This window comes from Stegodyphus dumicola, chromosome 3 (assembly GCF_044657685.1).
Source record: "Stegodyphus dumicola isolate Sdum_Otavi_A_Nest chromosome 3, ASM4465768v1".
NCBI classification, from domain to species: Eukaryota; Metazoa; Arthropoda; class Arachnida; order Araneae; family Eresidae; genus Stegodyphus; species Stegodyphus dumicola.
Window position 1 is genome coordinate 178937898 of NC_140770.1, and position 19611 is coordinate 178957508.

The following is a 19611-nucleotide window of genomic DNA, read 5'->3' on the forward strand; positions in this document are numbered from 1 at the left end:
TAGAAGTACCAAATTTTTTAGAATATGAGGACATACCAGACAACAGAATTTAGGATGCGAAGACAGCAAAACGGATAGTGCTGGCCCCTCCCTCCCACACACACAACCACAGACTGAAAATAGTATACAAACACTTCAATGTTCATTGGGAATTCTAAATACATGCTGCTTTTAATTTTTTTGTAATTTTGCTGTTGAATTATATATGGCGGAATTGCGAAGAGATTGATGCTTAATAATAAAGCCAAAAGGGCAAAAAGAAATGGGTTACCAGGACTGAATGCTACAGCCGGCTGGTAGATTGCGAGCTCAGCGAAAGCGTAGACAAAACTTAACAAACCTATTTGGACAGCCGTTAAAATTTTTTAGTCACGATAGAGAGAAAAGCTGCATAGATGATGCCTGGAGAAAAAATCACAACTGGCTTGGTGGTTTAAACTTCATTTTTATTTTGAAAAGGAATAGTTCTTCAGAAATACATTTTTGCTAACACTAGGCCTAATAAATGTGCCCCACAATTTTGTATCTGTAGCTTACATTTTAAATAGCGAGAGGCGTGGCTATTCCAGGCATCAGTAGCATGTCATATTAAGCATCTGGAATAGTTTTTATAATATCGGTTCCTTTGTTTGAGTTCTGGACAACGACTGCGCAAAAGTTTGCAACAACGCAGAGAAATTGCATGGAAAGAGGGACGTCAATGACGCAATTTAGATGCTCTGAATAAGGAGGATGTTTTACGATTAAAATTAGGACTTATTGGAAATACTGCCAGTTTGCTCCAAATAGTATTAATTTGTTAATAAATTTTCGTCATATTTTTATATTTTCCATACATGCGTTGAAATTCAGTAAAACATGTTAAAAATATTGAAGTGTTTTAATGAACATTTTAAAGCTTACATTCTTTAAATTGCTTTTTCTAAGTTTGCATTTCTTTCAAAATATCCTTTTTTTTAATCCTAAATTTTCACAGATATGAAATAAATTATTTAATATGTTTATTGCCCATTTTTATTATTATATATACTTAATAGGAACAAGGATAGCTTATTCAAAATATTGGAAAGGAAACTATTGGAAAAGTAAATGTAACTGAAATCATATTTCTTTCGAAGTTTTTACATATAAATATGATTTTTATTATGTTTAATTTGTTAATTGCAAAACAAATTCGTTAACTGCAAAACTCTTAAAGATATGGGGAACATTCTAATAAACACGTGAAAACTGCGGAAGAAGAAAGATATTTTAATTGTTATAAGTTTCTTCAAAAATATAAATTAAAAGTAAAACCGGCAAAATGTTTTTCAACTTAAAATCATTTTGTCTAACAAAAACGTTTAATACGATTCCTAAAATATAGATGAAAATTCTTGAATTAAAAAATTATTCGAAAATTACCATGTCCCCTTAAACGACTAACTTGTGATTTCTGTTGTTTATGTAAAAATGTGTAGATAACTTTTTTATCAAATATTAATTGTTCTATTTTGCTACTTAATTATTCTATTTTTCTAATATTTGTAACTACAAAAATTTTAAACAAGAACATCCTTATGGATGCTTTCTTGGTATGCAATATATTGCAGCAGTGTGGATATCCACTAATTAGAGAATGCCAAGTTAAAATATATACTTTTAGATATTTAAGTTTAATAGTTATGCTCATAGTAGCTCTGAACCTCAAGTCTGTTCTATCACTAATATCCAAGTATTTTCTGTCAAGTATTAAATCGACATTCTTCCTCAACAAGTTCGCATTCGTAAACTATTCTCCTTTTTAACAGAAGGCTCGAGCAATCACTATTCAAAATAATATTCAAAGTCAGCATTGAAGATATCGGAACAATAACAATTTAAATATCCTAAAGCAGAACGAAGAAAATCATTCTAAATCGAGATCACAACTATCCGAAAGTATGGATATCATAAAGTCTCATTGATTTGAAATGGTTGCAGACGAAAACATCGCAGACGAAAATGTCGAGGAGAAAGCAACGCAAGGTGAAAACGGCGTGGTATGAAACATCGTGAGAGAAAACAAAGCAAAGAAAAAAATCTCACAGTTCTAAAACGTCGTGGTACAAAATATACCGTTGGTCGAAAATAAAGCGACTCAAAAACTTCGCAGTTTAAAAACATCGTCGTCGATAATATCGTGTTAAAAAATAAAGCACCTACACATCATTGCATGACAATAACATCGCACACATGCGTTTTTCAGGTTTTTAAAGTTGTAAATGCATTTTCGCATAATGATTTGGTAGCGCAAGAAGGAAAGAGGGTGAAAATGTTAACAACGCTTTAAGAATAAACGGAAACAAAGCAAGATATAATTTTAGTAAAATAATAACAGATTAACAAACGTGAAGGAAAATAATTTTGATAATTAAACATATAGAGGTAACCTGAAGCAGTTATTTATCTTGCTTTTTCTAAACCTTTTCCGACTGTATTTTTCAAGAAAAATTATATAACTAAAATGTTACAAAAATTAATAAACTTCGCAATTAACCATGTAAATATAAATTTAAGCACTGTAAATTAATTTTGTTTTCAATTTCCGTTTTTTAAATGCTTAAGTTTCCTTCTTACTTTTTCAGAAAATGTTATTAGTTCATTCAAAAATATGAAATATTGAAATAAAAATATCGCTGTTTCCTTTCCCAAATCATTTTGCGAAAATGCGCTTAACTTTTAAAACCTGAAAAACGCATATATGCGATGTTATCGTCATGCCATGATTTGTAGGTACTTTATTTTTTACCACGATATTTTGTACTACGATGTTTTAGAACTGAGATGTTTTGTCTTTGCTTTCTTTTCTCCCACGATGTTTTGCAATATGACTTTTTTGCCTTGCATTGTTTCTCTGCGACGTTTTCATCGGCGATGTTTTCGGTGGACACTATTTGAAATAGAACGGTTTATACGCATTAGGATACATATTCAAACTACTGCTAGATTTTTCTGCCAAATTTTGTTTGCAAATAAACTACCTTTATTTGCATAAATGGTGTTAGTTATGAAATCATACTGGAAAAAAAGAAAGAGCATTTCGAACATTTATAGAAATCTATACATGTAATGAAAGCTTCCTCAGATTAATCACCTTACCATCAAATTAAAAAGGAAACAATTATTTTTAAGAAGTAAAGTACAGAATTATAAAAAGCTGTCCAAGTTTCAGATTTAAATCTTTTGGCTTCAAAAATTTAAATGCTTATATTTTCAAACTTTAATCAAAACACATGTTATGAGTTACTTTAATATAGTAATCTTCGAGTAATAATACAATAATAATTTCAACATTAACTTGTTAAGAGAAGAACTTACCAATAACATTCAGTCTGACCAACTGCGTCAAGGTTCTCGATCGCTTAAACTCTGTACGACATTTATAGACACCATCATCCTCCGCGTGAACAGGGTTGAGATCAAGGGTTGGGGGTTGAGCCTTCAAATCAAAATTTGCCCTCACTCCGAGTTCCGTCGATGGAAAATGACGGGCGTTTTCTAACGTCCCTTTCCTAGCATCCAGGGTGTAGATGGGGGACTTGACTTCACCCTTGTACCACATAATGAGAGTCACTGAGTCTTCAGGTTCCGACAGGTTGCAAGGCAAGGAGGCTCGGGTGCCGACGACGGCCCATAGCTCCGGCATCGCTGCAACGAGAGATGGAGAGGATTGTTATTACGCAGCATGGCCTCCTTGCCGTGCAACATGTTTTTAATAAGAATCAAATATAAAATATGTATAAACATCTCAAAAGATTTTTAAAATTCGACACGAAAGCAACCTTAGGTTCGCTAGACGGCGCTAAGCTCCTTTTCTCGTTGCTCCATTCACTAGTTTCCATTCAAAATTGATGTCAGGTTTTCAAAATTTGTAAACATTTCTTTTTTTGGCTCCTGAAGAAGAGGGACCTATAAAATATTGCTCTCCAAATCAAAACGTTTTATTCTGAATCTAAGCCAATCTAAGGTTGCTTTTTTATTGAAATTTAAATTTCAATTAAATGTGTTTCTCTCTTTCTTTTCGTTAAATTTCAAAATAATAAACTAATTATTGTATTTGAGTTCCATTTTATATACGCAAACTATCACTATTCTTTAAGGCTAAATATAATCTTAAAAAGTAGGGAGGGGACATTTGAATTTTCGCACTTGCATTTTCTTCCGAATATTTTGAATCGTAACCAAAAAATACTGCCAAACGTTCAAATTCATAATTTTAGAAAGATTACTTTTGTTGATGTCCATTAGAAAGCTTTAATGAAAAAAACAAAATGCAATAAAATTAATGCAGTTTTAACAGACCGAAGTCCCTTGTATTCGTAGCGGCCTCGAGTACGACAATCGTAATTTCTGGATAAAATTTAAAAATTTTTGTTTAGTGCTTATTTGTGTTAATACTTTTGAGTATAATCTTATCCTCTCTCCAAATGTTTTGATTTAAAGATATATTGAAAATACGTAAAAATTTTAATTCTAAGTGATTATTTTTGTCGCGTTATTCTTAGATAAGAAACCTCAAGATCCAAGAATTTCAATTATGTGCTTAATTTATTCAATTTAATTTGTATATCCTTCATAAATATAGATGTTATTTTTAACACTCTTAGATGTGTTTTTCTTTAAATGCAAAAACCAGTTTTGCATGAATCAAAAACCATTAAGATTTTTCTTTCTTTCGTTTTTTTAAATTACTTTTGTCGTATGAAAAATTTGAGCGATTCAAGATATTAATAATTTCAGGACATTCTAGAATTTGCAAGCAAGAAAATTTTAAATTCGTCTTACGTCTAATAAAAACTTTGTTTCTCTACATAGGAAAGACTATTACTTGATTTATAGGTTTGGTATAACGTTTTTAAAGAAAATCAAATTTCATACAGAGTAAACAAAAAGGGAGAAAATAATGAAGTTTCTTGAAGCATAAAGATAGTGATGCACATCCTTAAGAAACATTCGAAAGAAAATTATTATATACCTGACACAAGTCTACTTCAGGTTAACAGTTAACAGTATTTATTATATTTCATTTAAATCTGTTTGAATCGACAATCAAATGATCTTCGTATGTTTGCCGGATACGGAATCAAACCGTTCAGTCATTCCGCAATGAATTATTATTACACAGGTATTTGAGTATTTATAATAAACGATAGTAACTACTTATAATGGAATGAGAAATTTACGTTCACACTATGCTTTAAAATATCACCAGATCTGATTCATTTGGACTTAGAGGGAAACATACTTAGACGGATCTTTTAAAACTTCTAAAGCGTTGCTTTTTATATGTTACGTTACCATTCATTCAAAAACACTTACCTTGGTAAGTGTTGTCAGTGGGACAAATGCTAATTTATCTTCATGCTGTCTTGTGCATAGTCAGCTCCCAGAAGGATGCCATTCAACAAAGCAAAATATTTTAAATTTATATTACGGATTGAATCAGTTTGTAGTTCCTTAATGAGCGATTTAAAAGCAACAAACGTAAGTTATAAAAATTATTTTAATATTCGTTTTACTTTTGATACAGTATCGAAGTGATGTATTTTAGGTACATTAAATTTATACTATACCTGAGGTGCCAATTTTTGGAAACTTTCTGGAATATGCATTTTAGAGTTCATGCTTAAATGATGCAGTTAACCTGAATGTATTTTTCTGTTGCCTTAAATACCTTTCATTTATATACAGGAAAAGTAAGCATTTTGAGAACTTTAAACAGTCTTATAATTAATAAATGATGTTCAGAATAACACACATTAAATACCTGGCACAAAATCGCACGGTATTTTTTCATAAGATACGCATTTTAATTTTCAGAAAAGAGCAGAAATATTTCCGTAGAGAATAATTCAGAATTAAACTAAGTATATCATTCAGAAGAAAATTAATAATTTATTACCCAACCGACTGAAAATAAAACCATCTATCTTTAAATTCTAAAAATATTTTAGATCATTAATTTTAATGTATCGTTTCTAAACTTATTGTTATGTTTGCATTCCAAACAAGTTTTCCATTACGGTAACATTCTTTGTCATTAGAATGGCTAATTAGATAGGAATTCAGTTCTGGTTTGTTTCATTTTTTTAGCAAATGAATGTAACATTCTGCTTAAGAGTTAACATCGATTAATAGGAAGAATTTTCTCTTTATCGCAGACCGTTCGATTTGCAGGGAAATGTTAAATACATGCAGCCGAAAAAAAATCATTGTTGATGTGATTAATCACTGGCTTCTTCTTACATGTTGATTTAATTCTGAAATTTTGTCTGCGTGATTTTATAGAGCGCTTTGAAGGTAAATCAATATATATATATATAATTATAAATGAATGTTTGTTTGCTCTTCTTTTAATAGAAATTTACACTTTAATTCCGACCTGTATGAAAATTTCTACTCGACCATGCAATCCAAAGAAAGGTCGTTTCCTATATAAAATTTCTCAAAAACCACTCCATGGCGTATATATATTACGCTAATTTAACGAACCTTTTATTAAAATCTCAGCAATTTAAAAGTTTTGCGTTACCACTCTGCAAAGCATAATATATATATATATATGTAATAGATTCTGTAGTAGAACGCAGGTGGTTATATCCACAATTAACAGCGAAACTTTTGACACCGTAGAACGCTGAAACGCCGATCCACAAGGGATAAGAAATTTGTAAGTCAAGGTATATTTAATTTAACTTTTGTTTCAGTAAATATGTTGTGGCCAAAATGAAGTTGGCACATTTATTGTGCGTATTCCAAAAAGCTTGCATTTTTGATAGATGTGCAGTAAAATAGAAGGAGCAGGCAGACACCAGTCCAATTAAGCCAAAGCGGTGAAAGCAAATGCGTTATGTTCAAAGTGAAATCTTAATTCAGACTGAGTTAGTTTTGGTTCTCAATGCATTTTGATTGGATGGTTAATATTGCTGTAAAATTACTATTGGCTGTTTCAGTTTTAGTTTCATTTACATCATCAGACTTGTGTAAGATTCATATGACAAATTATTTTTCTCGAAATGACGCAGGCCAAATAGAGTGTACTATTTTTAGAATCCAGAAGGGAATTAATTTTCTCTGCTAATTTAATCTTTTACGTAGTCTTTATTTTTCACATATATATATATGTTCCAAATTTAACCCTTTGTTGCATACAAATAATCTAGAGAAGTTAAAGGAAAATGTTTGTATTTTTTCCACTTAAAATAACCTTAGTAATAATAATAAAAAGGAATTTATTCAAATTTCGTTTTAAATAATTGCTACAGTTTGTTCACTACAGTGGACAGCATTCATATACGTACATGCATACAAATCTCTTCCCAACGATTTACAGTTATTGCATTTGAAATCATTTCCTGCCTTGTTTGCAGTGATCATTACCATCTTCTAAATGGTAACTCTGCAACTGACATGTACGTACAGATCCCCCAAAATACCTTCATTTCGTCGATTGTGATTGAAATTATTTTGCTACGATTTTGTAACCTGTACCTATTGGATTCAAATGTTCTAGAAATTCCTTGCGAAATATGAACATTTCCAGTGGTGTTTTGGCTTGATAAACAGCACATTTGGGTTTCAATTCACTCTTTTCGAAGATCTTTATCTACCCACTCCACAATTTTCTCAACTTGACATTTAAAATAACATGTCTAAAATTACTAATTATGAATAAAAAATGGAAGTATAAGAAAATGTAAGCAATATTATATAATGTTTACTATGAGAAACTGTACTAACTTGGAAACAGAAGTAGCAGCTATTTCCCAAATAGCGATGCTTTACTTAGTGATGCTATACAGCCATGATCGACAGTTGAAAGTTCTAATAATATACAATGAATAAACACAGGAATGGGATTTGTTAAGGCGTTTAGAGAAGAATAAACAAATTTAAACTTTTGTCTACTAGAGTGGACATGATGCAACAAAGGGTTAATAAGAAAACTTGGAGAAATTCGGGATTACCATTCGGGTCAAATTATATTAATTTGACTCGAATTTAATAAACAAACACGGCTATTTAAGGAAATGTTTTGTCAATGCCCAAAGTAAAATATCTTAAACTATGTTATCGTTCAGAAAAGCGTATTTTTTAAAATTCTTCTCTCATTAACACGACGCTTCAGCATGTCTGTTATTGCATCACTCGCATTTTCTTTGTTTTTTGAAAATGAATTTTGTAATAGTCATCACAAAGCATTACCTTTACTGTGAAATCAATTATTCTACTAAAACGAAAATCGAGTGCTCGAGCTTGAAAGAAACAGGCAACACGAGCTTCAGAAACAAACGAGCAACGGGAAGAAAGACTGGAAAACGTTCCAGCACGCAGTGCTTAAGCCCGTTCCTGTGAAAAAAAGAACAACGGCAATCAATGCTGGGAAACCTTCGATCAGGTACTGCTGAAGCTCTTTCGTCTGAAACAAACGAGCAACGGGGAGCATGACTGGAAAACGTTCGAGTACGCACTACTCGTTCCAGATGAACACTGCACGCTGATTTAAATCTCGGTGCATTCCATTTATGATTACTAATTATGGTTACAGTGTTTATTTAAGTAGCATTGCAACACAAGCCGGGTAACAGTAATAAAGTAAACAGGCAGATTAACAAACCTTTTAAAGAAAATAATTGCAAGATCTACATCGAATACTTAAGACATTTTCAATTATAGAACAGTACAGGAATAAGCATACGGGGCATCACATGGGTACCTCTTGTTTAGCATTATAGGGATCCAAATGCTGTTCCACGATGCTGCTAATACAGTGAAGCATTCTGCGAGGCTTCGTGCTATATTTCCGAAATATTTTCATGTAATTCTTATTTAGAAAGTTAAGTACACTAAAATAGACTGTTTCTTGACAATTATTGTCCACGAATATCTTAACCTAATTCCGAAGCGTATTTGGCAATACTGTTGTCTTTATGATGAAATTTCAGTGTTCGTAAAGCATCTTCGTAACGCAAGTTCGTTCATAGTTGGTCTAACGCTTTAATTTTAATGAGTATGAGAAGAGGTAGTGCTCCGGTGTGCCTCATTTGATACAAACACAATTGTACGGGAAAGAGATATTTCTCTCGTAATCGGTGGGATAGGGGCTGTGTCCAGATATTAATTGATATAAATGTGAGTTAATGAGATACGACTTCCCGTTGATTGCATTAATTAATTCATGTACTCTCCTGCTTTGGAGACAGAGTTCCATTAGCTCGGGCAAAATTTGATTTATCTTCTTAAGTGCTTCTATTTTTAGATATGAATTAGCCATTTTAAGAGCATGAATTTGGAAACAAGAAGATGTAACTGCGTCTTTAGCAAGAGAATCAGGTATTAGTTTCGAAATATCATACACGTACTTTTCCCAATGATAGGAAGTTTTTAATTTGGCGGTTTTCTTGAAGGAGATGAAAGATTTATTGTGCTATTGGAGAAGGGTATTTGAAGTTCGCTATGACATGTAGAGAAGGAAGAGAATCTTAAAGGATTGTGAGCTGACCGCTTTTATTGTTACTTCTGATTTCTATGGCGCTTTTTATTACAAACTTTTCCGATGAGAAAACTATATTTTCCATGCACAGGTGTCCCTTCTAAGATATTTTTAGATTATAAAAGCTTAGAGCAGTGAAATAAAGAATCAAGTTAAGTTTAAAAAAAAAAAAAAAAAAAAAAAATTATTAATTATGTACCAAATTCAATTAACATCAAGGAGCCACACTATGAGAGCTGTTTTGTTAAAAACTACCTGTGCGATTTTTACAAAACTTTCTCCTTTGGCATAACTTCAGTTTCAGAACCGAAATATGGAAAACAAGTTGGTATATCATTTATCAAAAACTCAAGTTTAATTTTGCCAATCGGTTTAACAGAACGGCAGATACAGAAATTTTCCATTTATATTTTAACAAACTGAACATGAGTGCCACTGCCACCCGACCATATTTGCGATCGTAGCTTATATTGTTATCACTATACAGAACATCTATTTTCTCCATGTCATCTGAGACTGCAGTTCAAATCTGTCTTCATTCGTCTGCTTTGTATGAAGAGAAACGCTCTAAGTGGAGAAAAAGTGTGGGGAGAGGGGAATAAAATAAGTCGCTTTTCTTTCCGCAGCTGTTGTTTCTATGGTTACGAGTCAAATCAGAAGGCAGTAAATAACTTCCTGTAAAGTAATAAAGACTGCAGTAGCAAGAGCATCCGTGGCTTGAACCCCGGTCACGGCGTAGCTGATTTTTCATGTTTTCTGCTCCAGAAACCAAGCAGCTTTACATGATATACGTACCCATTCCCATATGCTACAGCGATCACTGCACACATATACAAGTTACATTTTACCTCATAACAAATAAGACTATATATAATAATTTTAATATAAGCGAATTTCCTTTAGAAATTTCTCCACGAAAGTATCCCTCCCTTTCGCGTAATGCCTTAGAGCAGAGCACGTAAATAATAATGATATAACATAATTTGTTACTCTTTTTGCATTCTCAACCAATCCATTAATTTATTATTTTAAACAACCATGAAAAGTTATTTAATTTTTTCGCTTACTTAGCCCACTTCTCTTCCTTTTAAAGTAACACGTTTAAACGAAATGTCTCGCATCATAATTTCTTATGTTTCTAATTTTAGCAGCGAAATATGAGCAACGGCTATAAATCCAAAGTTTCATAAAGTATAATAAACATCAGAAACGTTAACAGTGGCAAAGCGTTTCATCTAATGCAGCGGCTCTTAAAATATATCTACCAGCGCATTAAATTTCCGCATTCCTTACCTGAAACAAAGTAACAGCTGTTTCCTTATACTCCAATATCGGATATATTCCCCCGTGACGGCCTCAAAATCGATGAATTAGGCATCAGTTGCTAATTAAACAGGCATCTGCGAGCAGTTCCATCTACTTTAATTCATTAAACGAGCGCTGGTTCAACTTCTGCGTTAGTTTTCCGATCATTTTGAGCAAAATTTCCCGTTTACCAGTCAGGGCTTCGCTCGATTAACTTAACTTGGTGCTATTTGCCAAGTGACAAGACGAACTTTTAGGGCTAAATTAAAATCATTTTGATGTTCCTTGAAATGCAGTGAAAGGCTACCTAAATAAAATATGGCATTTAATTTGGAAGTTTATGTTGGATCAGTCATATATTGATTTTAATGCACACAGGGGATTTTAATTGTACATTGAAGCAGTTTATGTTGAAACGTTTAAAGAATGTTTGATTATTTTTATCTGCTGGAAATATGTGATATTTAAGGCTGCGTTAACTTAATCGTCTTTCGTCAGGTGAATTAAATGACGGTTAATTTTACTTTGATTCAGACGTAGAGGTTAAACCTCTTTAAAAAGTTTTCTTTTGATAGTTTTTGATAGCAACTTTCCAACGATAAGGCACTGTTATATGATGAAGAATATTATGATAGCTAGTTTTTTTTTTTTTTATTTCTAAGTGCATTTTTTTAAACCACGAAATTAGTATTTTTATACATTTTATATTCTGCAGGAAAATATAAATTCTAGTAAATAGAGCAAGATGTTTGATGGAAAAATTATCACAAGTTTAAGGGAAAAATAAATAAGTCATTATAATAAATAAGTAATGAAAATGAAAAGCTAAAATAAAATAAAATATATACATAATAATGAGAATTAATAAATTATTGAAAAAGAAACAAAACTATATCTTCAGCTCTTCAACAGGATTTTGTTGCTTCCAATATTTATGCTAAATTTTCTTTCTAAACAACATTTTAAGATGTATGTATGGTTTTGCAATAGGTCAAAAATTTTGAGGGCTTCTTGAGCGAAGTTAATTAGGACAAAACAGCTTAAAATTAAAATTGCATCTGAAATTAACAAAGATATTTGTTACAAAAATATAACAATTTTTTAATTTGTTACAAAAATATAACAATTTTTTAATCTTATATTAGCTTTCTTTATATAAATTTATCTTAAACTTTTGAATTTGGGTTACTTTTATATTTTAAAATATTTTACCAATTCTTTCCGAGTAACTACAGTAGCGTCAATGAAGATTAAAGGCGTATATTACACTGTAGCCCACATTTTATACACGAAAGCATACAAAACTCTTTCCCGGTGTATGAACCCCTAGCGGCCTATCCGCTCAACCAATTAAATGAAATTTCAGGTATTGTTATTTGAAGGATACGTTCATATATATATGTAATAAAAACAAACTGAGAAGTGCAGATGTAGGAACACTGAGACGTAGAAGCCCAGAACTACTGATTGCGAAGCACGTAGATAGCTTACTAAAGAAGCAGAATACTGATTGCGTAGAATACTGAAATTCTGATCCACAATGAATAAGAAATTTGGCATCGAGTCAGATTATATCTTCATTTTTATTTCAATTAATATTTGTGGTCTCAATTCACTTGGCACTCAATCGTGCCTAATTTCCAGCACATTTACATATTTTAATACTATTGCGATAGGAAGTGAGAACAGCGAAATTGCTTTCAAACAGCAAGAGAAATACAAGCGAAATACGCATTTACCAGTATGGCGGTCCGCTAAGAGAAAGGTTTTGGTTTATGTTAAAAAGCTTTCAGTTCTTGAAATTTAGAGTTCAAGTTCCTACGTAGCTACGTCATCGGCGTAACGCAAGCCATCTGTCATAGATTGATCTAGAAAAGGAGCATTCCAGGACAGTTATTAAAATTTTTAGAATACAGAGAAGAAATACTAAAATTAAATATAAGGAATTAAGAGGCCATTGCTAAATTAAAATACTAAACTATTATTTTTATTTTTTAATTTAAAAGAAGTTTAATATTTGCATTGGTATGTCTCAAAAACGTACATTTTAATATAAAATAAAGAGGAAAAGAATAGTGCATACATAAAAAATAAGGTAGAACAATACATATGTAAAAAAAGTGAATACATTATATACATATATAAAATTATACATGAAATGTTTGCAAATTACTAATTACTCTAAATTCATCGCCTGAAACAAAAATTAGAATAAAATCATAAAACGAGTTAAATTAAGAACTACGGAAAGGAAGTAATTTGTAAAAAAACTTTTTATATTTGAACAATAAAATTAATTGCACATTAATAAATCAAATTTTAAAAAGCCAGATATATCAAAATAAAATAATTTTTTTAAAGAATAAAAATTAAAAATAATGATTCAGCAGTGTATTTCCTCAAGGCATAGACTTAGCTGAATAAATCTTGAAGCCATTTTTTGACTTTCTATAAGACAGAAACGGAAGTAATTAGCTTAAACAGATAAGTAACAATTAATTAAGAAATTAATAAATCAGTTTTTGTCTGGCAGAGAGCTTTTCCTTTATGTAAGATGTATAGTATATATTTATATGTGTGTGTATATAAAAATAAAACTCGTTATGGCACAGATTTGCATACTAGCAAATTTGCTTTATATATATATATATATATATAAAGCAAATTTGTAAAATTAAATATATATATATATATATATATATATATATATAAAGCAAATATATATATATATATTTAAAATTTAAATTCAGTCACCTCTTTTTATCATAAATGTTACGATTAAAATACATCTTAACAGCAATTCTGTTTTATAGAAAGGGTGCAGTGAAGCAATAACACTTTAGAATATAACGAAAAAATGGTAATTAAAACCACAAGGGAAAAAAAGGTCCACAGTATGAGTAAAAAAATTAAAAGTCGATGATAACGTAACAATTTATGCGAAGTCAGATTTGTTTAAATTTTGTTTCTTATGATGTTTACCTTTGCTTAAGGTGTAATTGTGGCTTTACTTTTTAAGTTATTTATACCGTAAATTATAAGTATATTTATTTCATAAATTCCGTGAAAGGGAATTAATATTGCGTCTTTTTTCCAAATTAGATTTTTCTAGAAATAAAAGTTAAGCCTAAATTTTTCTCCACTCTGGAAAGAAAAACAAATTCTTCTACATTTCTAATTTTATTTGCTAAACATGACTCTAGAGATTAACATGGCTGAAAAATTGCGTTTTTTCCCAAATGGCGCATGTAGAATGTTGATGCTACTTAATACCACATGAAAGCAAAAATATAGAAAAAAAAATATTATATGCAGGAGCAAAATGAAATAAGACGTTCTTAACTTGCGGACGGCAAGAATATGAGGAAAAATGTTAAAAGAGATACATTTAATGCTCTCTGAGACTTAAAATAAGGGGACGTTACTATTTTAGCTTACTAAGTACAGCACACAGATAAAAAAATATGCACACATACATGCATAAACGATAAAATATAAAAATCTGCTAATGGAAAACAGATTGACAAATAATTGTTATTAGCTTTGACACGTTTTTTTTTCCCTCTAGGTTTGAGTCTGGCGTGTCAAATTTAATGTTCAAGTACATTAAAGCCATATTAGAGTAATTCCGTTTTAAATTACTTACATTTTCTTGCTTGTTTTAGAGAAAAAAGATTTTAAAAAATGAAATTAAAGAAAACGTTCGAAGCTTTAAATGCAAGGTACTTAAATAAAAAAATGCAACATTTGCAGCTGTCATTTCCTCTTACCTGCGCTGTTTGATTTTTAACGCCGATTTTTTATTCTTTTTACATTTAAAATTATCTCCTATTACTCTAGTGATATGGAATAAATTCTATGTGATAGGTTGAGGAAATACTAGCAGAAAGGAAAAGATAACATTTTGCACATTCCTTTCTCAAGGAATATGTAGCCGATTTTCCATTTTTACTTTTTCATTAACCAATGCTCGTTTTCCACAGAATAATTTCGTGCATCATTTATGCAACATTATTTAACTAAAACAGTTATAAAATACCTTATATAAGTTTTATCTGTATAATTATCCCAAAAAGGCATTAGTCCGTGTAGGCTATTGTCTCGAAACAGGCTTATGCGCCACCCACTATAAAGGCAAGAAACTTTTCAAATTGTTTCCACCAAATATTATAGCACTGAATTACCTTTAAACAAATCAAATAATGAAGAATCATCATGTATATATAAATGTTCTTTGCATTGTGAAAAAGGGACTGTTGCCAGAGCCATCAAATTGTGAATAACGTAGTCCTCCACCCGAAAATGTGCACCTGGAAAACCGAATTTTGAAGTTCGAATTTTATATTTCATATTTTGTCACTTTGTAATGAACTTTAGATTAGCAAACTAAACGATTTAAAGCGAGCAGTGGCAATACTGTAGGAGATAAAGCATTTTAATGGCAATACTGTACGAGATAAAGCATTTTAATCTCGAGTGCGGAAGACTGTTTACAGAAAATTCTAAAAATATACTATTTTAAATTGTTTTATTGATTTTGTTGTTGAATTGAATTTTATGGGGTGTATGTACGAAGAACATGATATTTAATAAATGCAGTTAACACGCGAAACGTTAATAATAAAAAATATTACAAAAAAGTTTTGAAATATATCTTAATAAGAAAATTGAGTTAAGATGTGATGAACTGAGAAAAGAGTGAAAAAAGAAGTAACAAGTATGCCAACATCTCTAACTGGATCTGATATTCTAAACATATGCTGCTATGCTGCCTTTTAAAAATTTTTGTATTTTGTCTGTTGAATTGCTCATGGAATAAGTATGATGATTCTTAATAATAAAGCTAAAGCGTGAAAAAGAAATGCGTTAGTAAAAGCGAGTGCAGTAGCAGTTTAGTTGACAGCAAACTCACGAAGAGCATAAAAACGCTTAACAAATCTTATTGTGCGATCGTCAAAATCTGAAACCTTTCAGATTTTACTCATGTTCAACTATGTCTCATATTTTGGCACAAGATCATATGTCACAGAAACGGTTAAAATTCCAAATGAACCATGTTTAAACTTGTCTTTATCAGAAAATTACAATAATGACTGATGTAGAGTTAAAATTCCGTTTTTTTTTTTTTTTTTTTTTTTTTTTTTTTTTTTTTTTTGGATGGGGGGAAGGGAAAATTGGATTCCGTCTGAGAATTTGAGAACCATATTTAGAACAAAAGGAAATCTGAAATTTTCCTGTTTCTGGAAAAATTTAGTTTCAGATGAAAACCTCTTTTAAACGGAATTTTGTTTCCAAAAATATGTTTCTTGCATTATAATCATAAGTAATATCTATTTGTTGAAATTCAAGACTTTCGGTTTTTAAATTATCTTAAAAATTCCAATTAGAATACTTATTTCTGGAAAAAAGATTATATAATAGAATTATTAGACTAAGAAATATATTATTCCGTCTAATAATCCGTGTAAATACAATGATAATGATTACTAAGTTTATAACGGTTTATGTGTATGTAGGAAAATTAAGGAGATTTTGTAAACCAAATTCTTAAATCTTATACAAAAGCTTAAAGCTTATGTCCATTCTTAAAGCTTATATCCATAAACAAAATGACGAGAATTCTTAAACCTTCCAACTTATAAATTTATCAAGCACTGAATTTACAGCCCAGTTTCATAATTGGACACAATTTTGTGTCTTATTTATTGCAATATATATTTTCTTTATAATTTCTTACATAAAATTATTGAAAATGTATTTTTTTTCCTTTTTCAAAATTTAACAAAGTACTTAACATAAAATATTTCATAAACACTGAAATATTTAAAGTTTGGAATAGCTGTAATGAGATATATTCCGATGATATCAAAAATCACCAATACTTACGTACAGCTAATGTAAAAAAACAAGGCAGGTGGCCTTAGCGATCACAAGATTTACGTACAGCTAATATAAACAAACAAGGCAGACATTAGAGATCTCGTGACTTATGTATAGCTGCTGTAAACAAATGAGGTGGATGACCTCAGAGATCACATGACTTATGTACATCATATGTAAACAAATATCGTCCTTCTTCCTCTCATGTAATAATGCTGAATGTATCTCGTTCATAATTCTCATGTAATAAAGAGGAATGTATCTCATTCATAAATAGTTCATAGAAGCATTTCCAAAACCAGTGAAAAATTAATTTCGTATGTGTGATATCCACATACTTCTGTTGAACCACTTACTTCTTGAGGAAATAACATTTTCTTTTAGCTGAGGTCGTAAGTTTCACAAATACGCTTATTCTAATCATTGAGAAATATTCTGTTTAAGATTAGTCAGTAGCTGAGAAATAATAGCGCCAAAGTCTTTAAATTCTACGTTGAGACTGACAACATCTAAGTTCAACACGTCTCTGGTAATTTTATCTTCAAAATCACCAAATCTAGTTTTTATATGAATTTATTCAAATATCACAAATAAATTAATCTAATCTAAAAAAATCTTGTATCTCATCAGCAACATTCCAACTGCATCAAAACAAATTGAATGATTGTTCTATTTCACATTACTGCCACTTTCGTTTATACTACTTTCCGCGTTGCCATTCAGTAGTAGAAAAAAGTGTTTACTCAGACCGGATTTGCTTAATTTTCATACATAAGACTTTTACAGTTGCATTTTACAGTTGACTTTGTAAAGATTGTTTTAGGCACATTAACACAAAATAAGCTACTTTTGTTCCTTGCCCAACGCATCTAGCAAACAATAGAGTCACCGCATAATATGCCCGCATGATGCACTGCAAAAGCCCCTTTTGGCCGGTGGTTAAAAATATTTGCCCACTCCAATCTCTGTTGATCCATTGGAAAGAAACAAATAATTCTCTTTTCCGTCCAGTTGTTCAAGTATTCCCGTGTATTTTGTTCTTCCCAAAGAAAGAGAGACACCTGTTAGCTAGTATCAGAACCAGTTTTATTAGCTGCGTATTAAAAATGCTGCAGTAACAAAAAATTTTCTCGCTAATATTGTGATTCAGTTTACAAAAAAGTAGTGAAACTCATCTTTTTTTCATACTACTGTCCACCTCAGCTTAATTTAAGCCCTAGCTGTAATATAAAAGTAGTGAAATAAGTGAGATAATTAATGAGAGTATTATAAACTAATAAGTGAGAAAAGTAATAAATGAGAGTAAAGTAAAATAAATTAAATGATTCTAAAATAATAAGAGAAAAGTAAAATAAATTAAATAATTGTAAAAAATAAATGTGAGTAAAGTAAAATAAAATAACTATAAAATATTAAATGAGAGTAAAGTAAAATAAAATAATTATAAAATAACAAATGAGAGTAAAGTAAAATAAATGAGAAAATAACAAAACAAAAATGCAAAATAAAAGAGTGTAAAATAAATTTAACAAATGAATGTAATAAATGATCTTAAAAAATAATAAAATAAGTAAATAAGTAAAACAATAAATGTAATAAATAATAAATGAGAGTGATAAAAGTAATAAATGGAAGGAGATGGAAAGAATGGAATGAGAATAAAGTTTTTTCCATGGTGAAATTAAAATATATTAACTATTGTAGTTGTATAAGTTACAAAAAATTAATAAAACTGGTGGAAATTACATGTTATTCTCCAAAATAATATTTTTTGGCCGTGTAAATGTCAATTTCAGATACAGTTTCCCGCTTTTTGTTAACTGTCATACACATATCAACATTCCAATAGCTGCTTCCTGCAGTCATACATATTTTTTCTGTATTTAGAAATTTTCGTCTATTTTCATCTAAAAAATCTTTTTGTTTCACATTCGAAAATAAGAATATAAACTTGAATGCAAAAATTCTTTCTTTTATTCATAATTTGTATCGAAAAATTTGGATTCGATAGAATATTCTTTCTATCTCATCAGTTAGTAGAACATTTTGTTTTGATTCATGTTGTGCTAGAGAGGCAATGAATTATTCACATAATTTTTTGAAGGTGAAACAGGCTCCCTGCAGAAAAAAAAAAAAAAAAAAAAAATTCTATGAATATCTTTCGTCACGAAAAAGCTGAGATCAAAATGGAAATTTTCCTTCATCCACGCTCTTGAAACAGTATTGATTTCTCAAGAGGGAAGTTCACGTACATTTTTGCAGTGAGAAAACTTTAATTCCCTTTTTCTTACTTCAGTATTTAACGCTAATACTTTACTCCAAACGTGCAACTAAAACCTTATCTTCTGTTTTTGAGCATAAAATATAAATAAAATAGGATTAAATTTATTCACCGAATTCTAAGGCTTAGGTATTGCATTCAAATTCGATGGGTTCGACGACTTCACTTCACTGGTGATTAATGTTGATTTTGATTTGGTACGAACAAATTTAGTGACTATATTTTCTTTTTAGGTTTTAATTAAAGATATTAACAAGCTACAAATCAGTAAAACAAAGCAACGGAACCAAAACTGTCACATAACGTTCTAGAGACGCTAGGTATTATTAATAGCAGGAAAGATGAAAAAAAGAGCAACGCCTTTCCAGTCATTCGAACCACAGGCCTCTCGAATACGCCCCGAGCGTGCTGACCATTATACTACGAAGGCACACTAAGAAAAGGGGAGAAATACCTTATATACTCCCCCTTTTAAAGAGCGACTGGGGATTAGGGGACCATTCGCCAAATCCTGGGTGTGGAGAATCATCATCCATCACCATTTTAGCTCGTGCGCCACTGTAGAGACATTAGGTTATTTCGAAGCAGGAGAGATGAAAAATGAGCAACGCTTTCGCTGGGACTCGAATAC

The 19611-nt window shown here is 30.7% G+C and overlaps 1 protein-coding gene across 4 annotated transcripts in view; it reads right to left on the reverse strand.

Moving 5' to 3' along the window:
- LOC118194475 (adhesion molecule nephrin-like) overlaps nucleotides 1–19611 on the reverse strand; it is a 767857-nt gene that overhangs the window by 299545 nt on the left and 448701 nt on the right. For 2 of the 4 annotated variants that reach the window (XM_085813672.1, XM_085813671.1), the window contains exon 2: nucleotides 3340–3669. The exons of the other annotated variants lie outside the window; for them this stretch is intronic. In XM_085813672.1, coding sequence (XP_085669798.1) covers nucleotides 3340–3669 — 330 coding nt within the window. The remainder of the gene's footprint in view (nucleotides 1–3339; nucleotides 3670–19611) is intronic. 4 annotated transcript variants of the gene reach the window in all.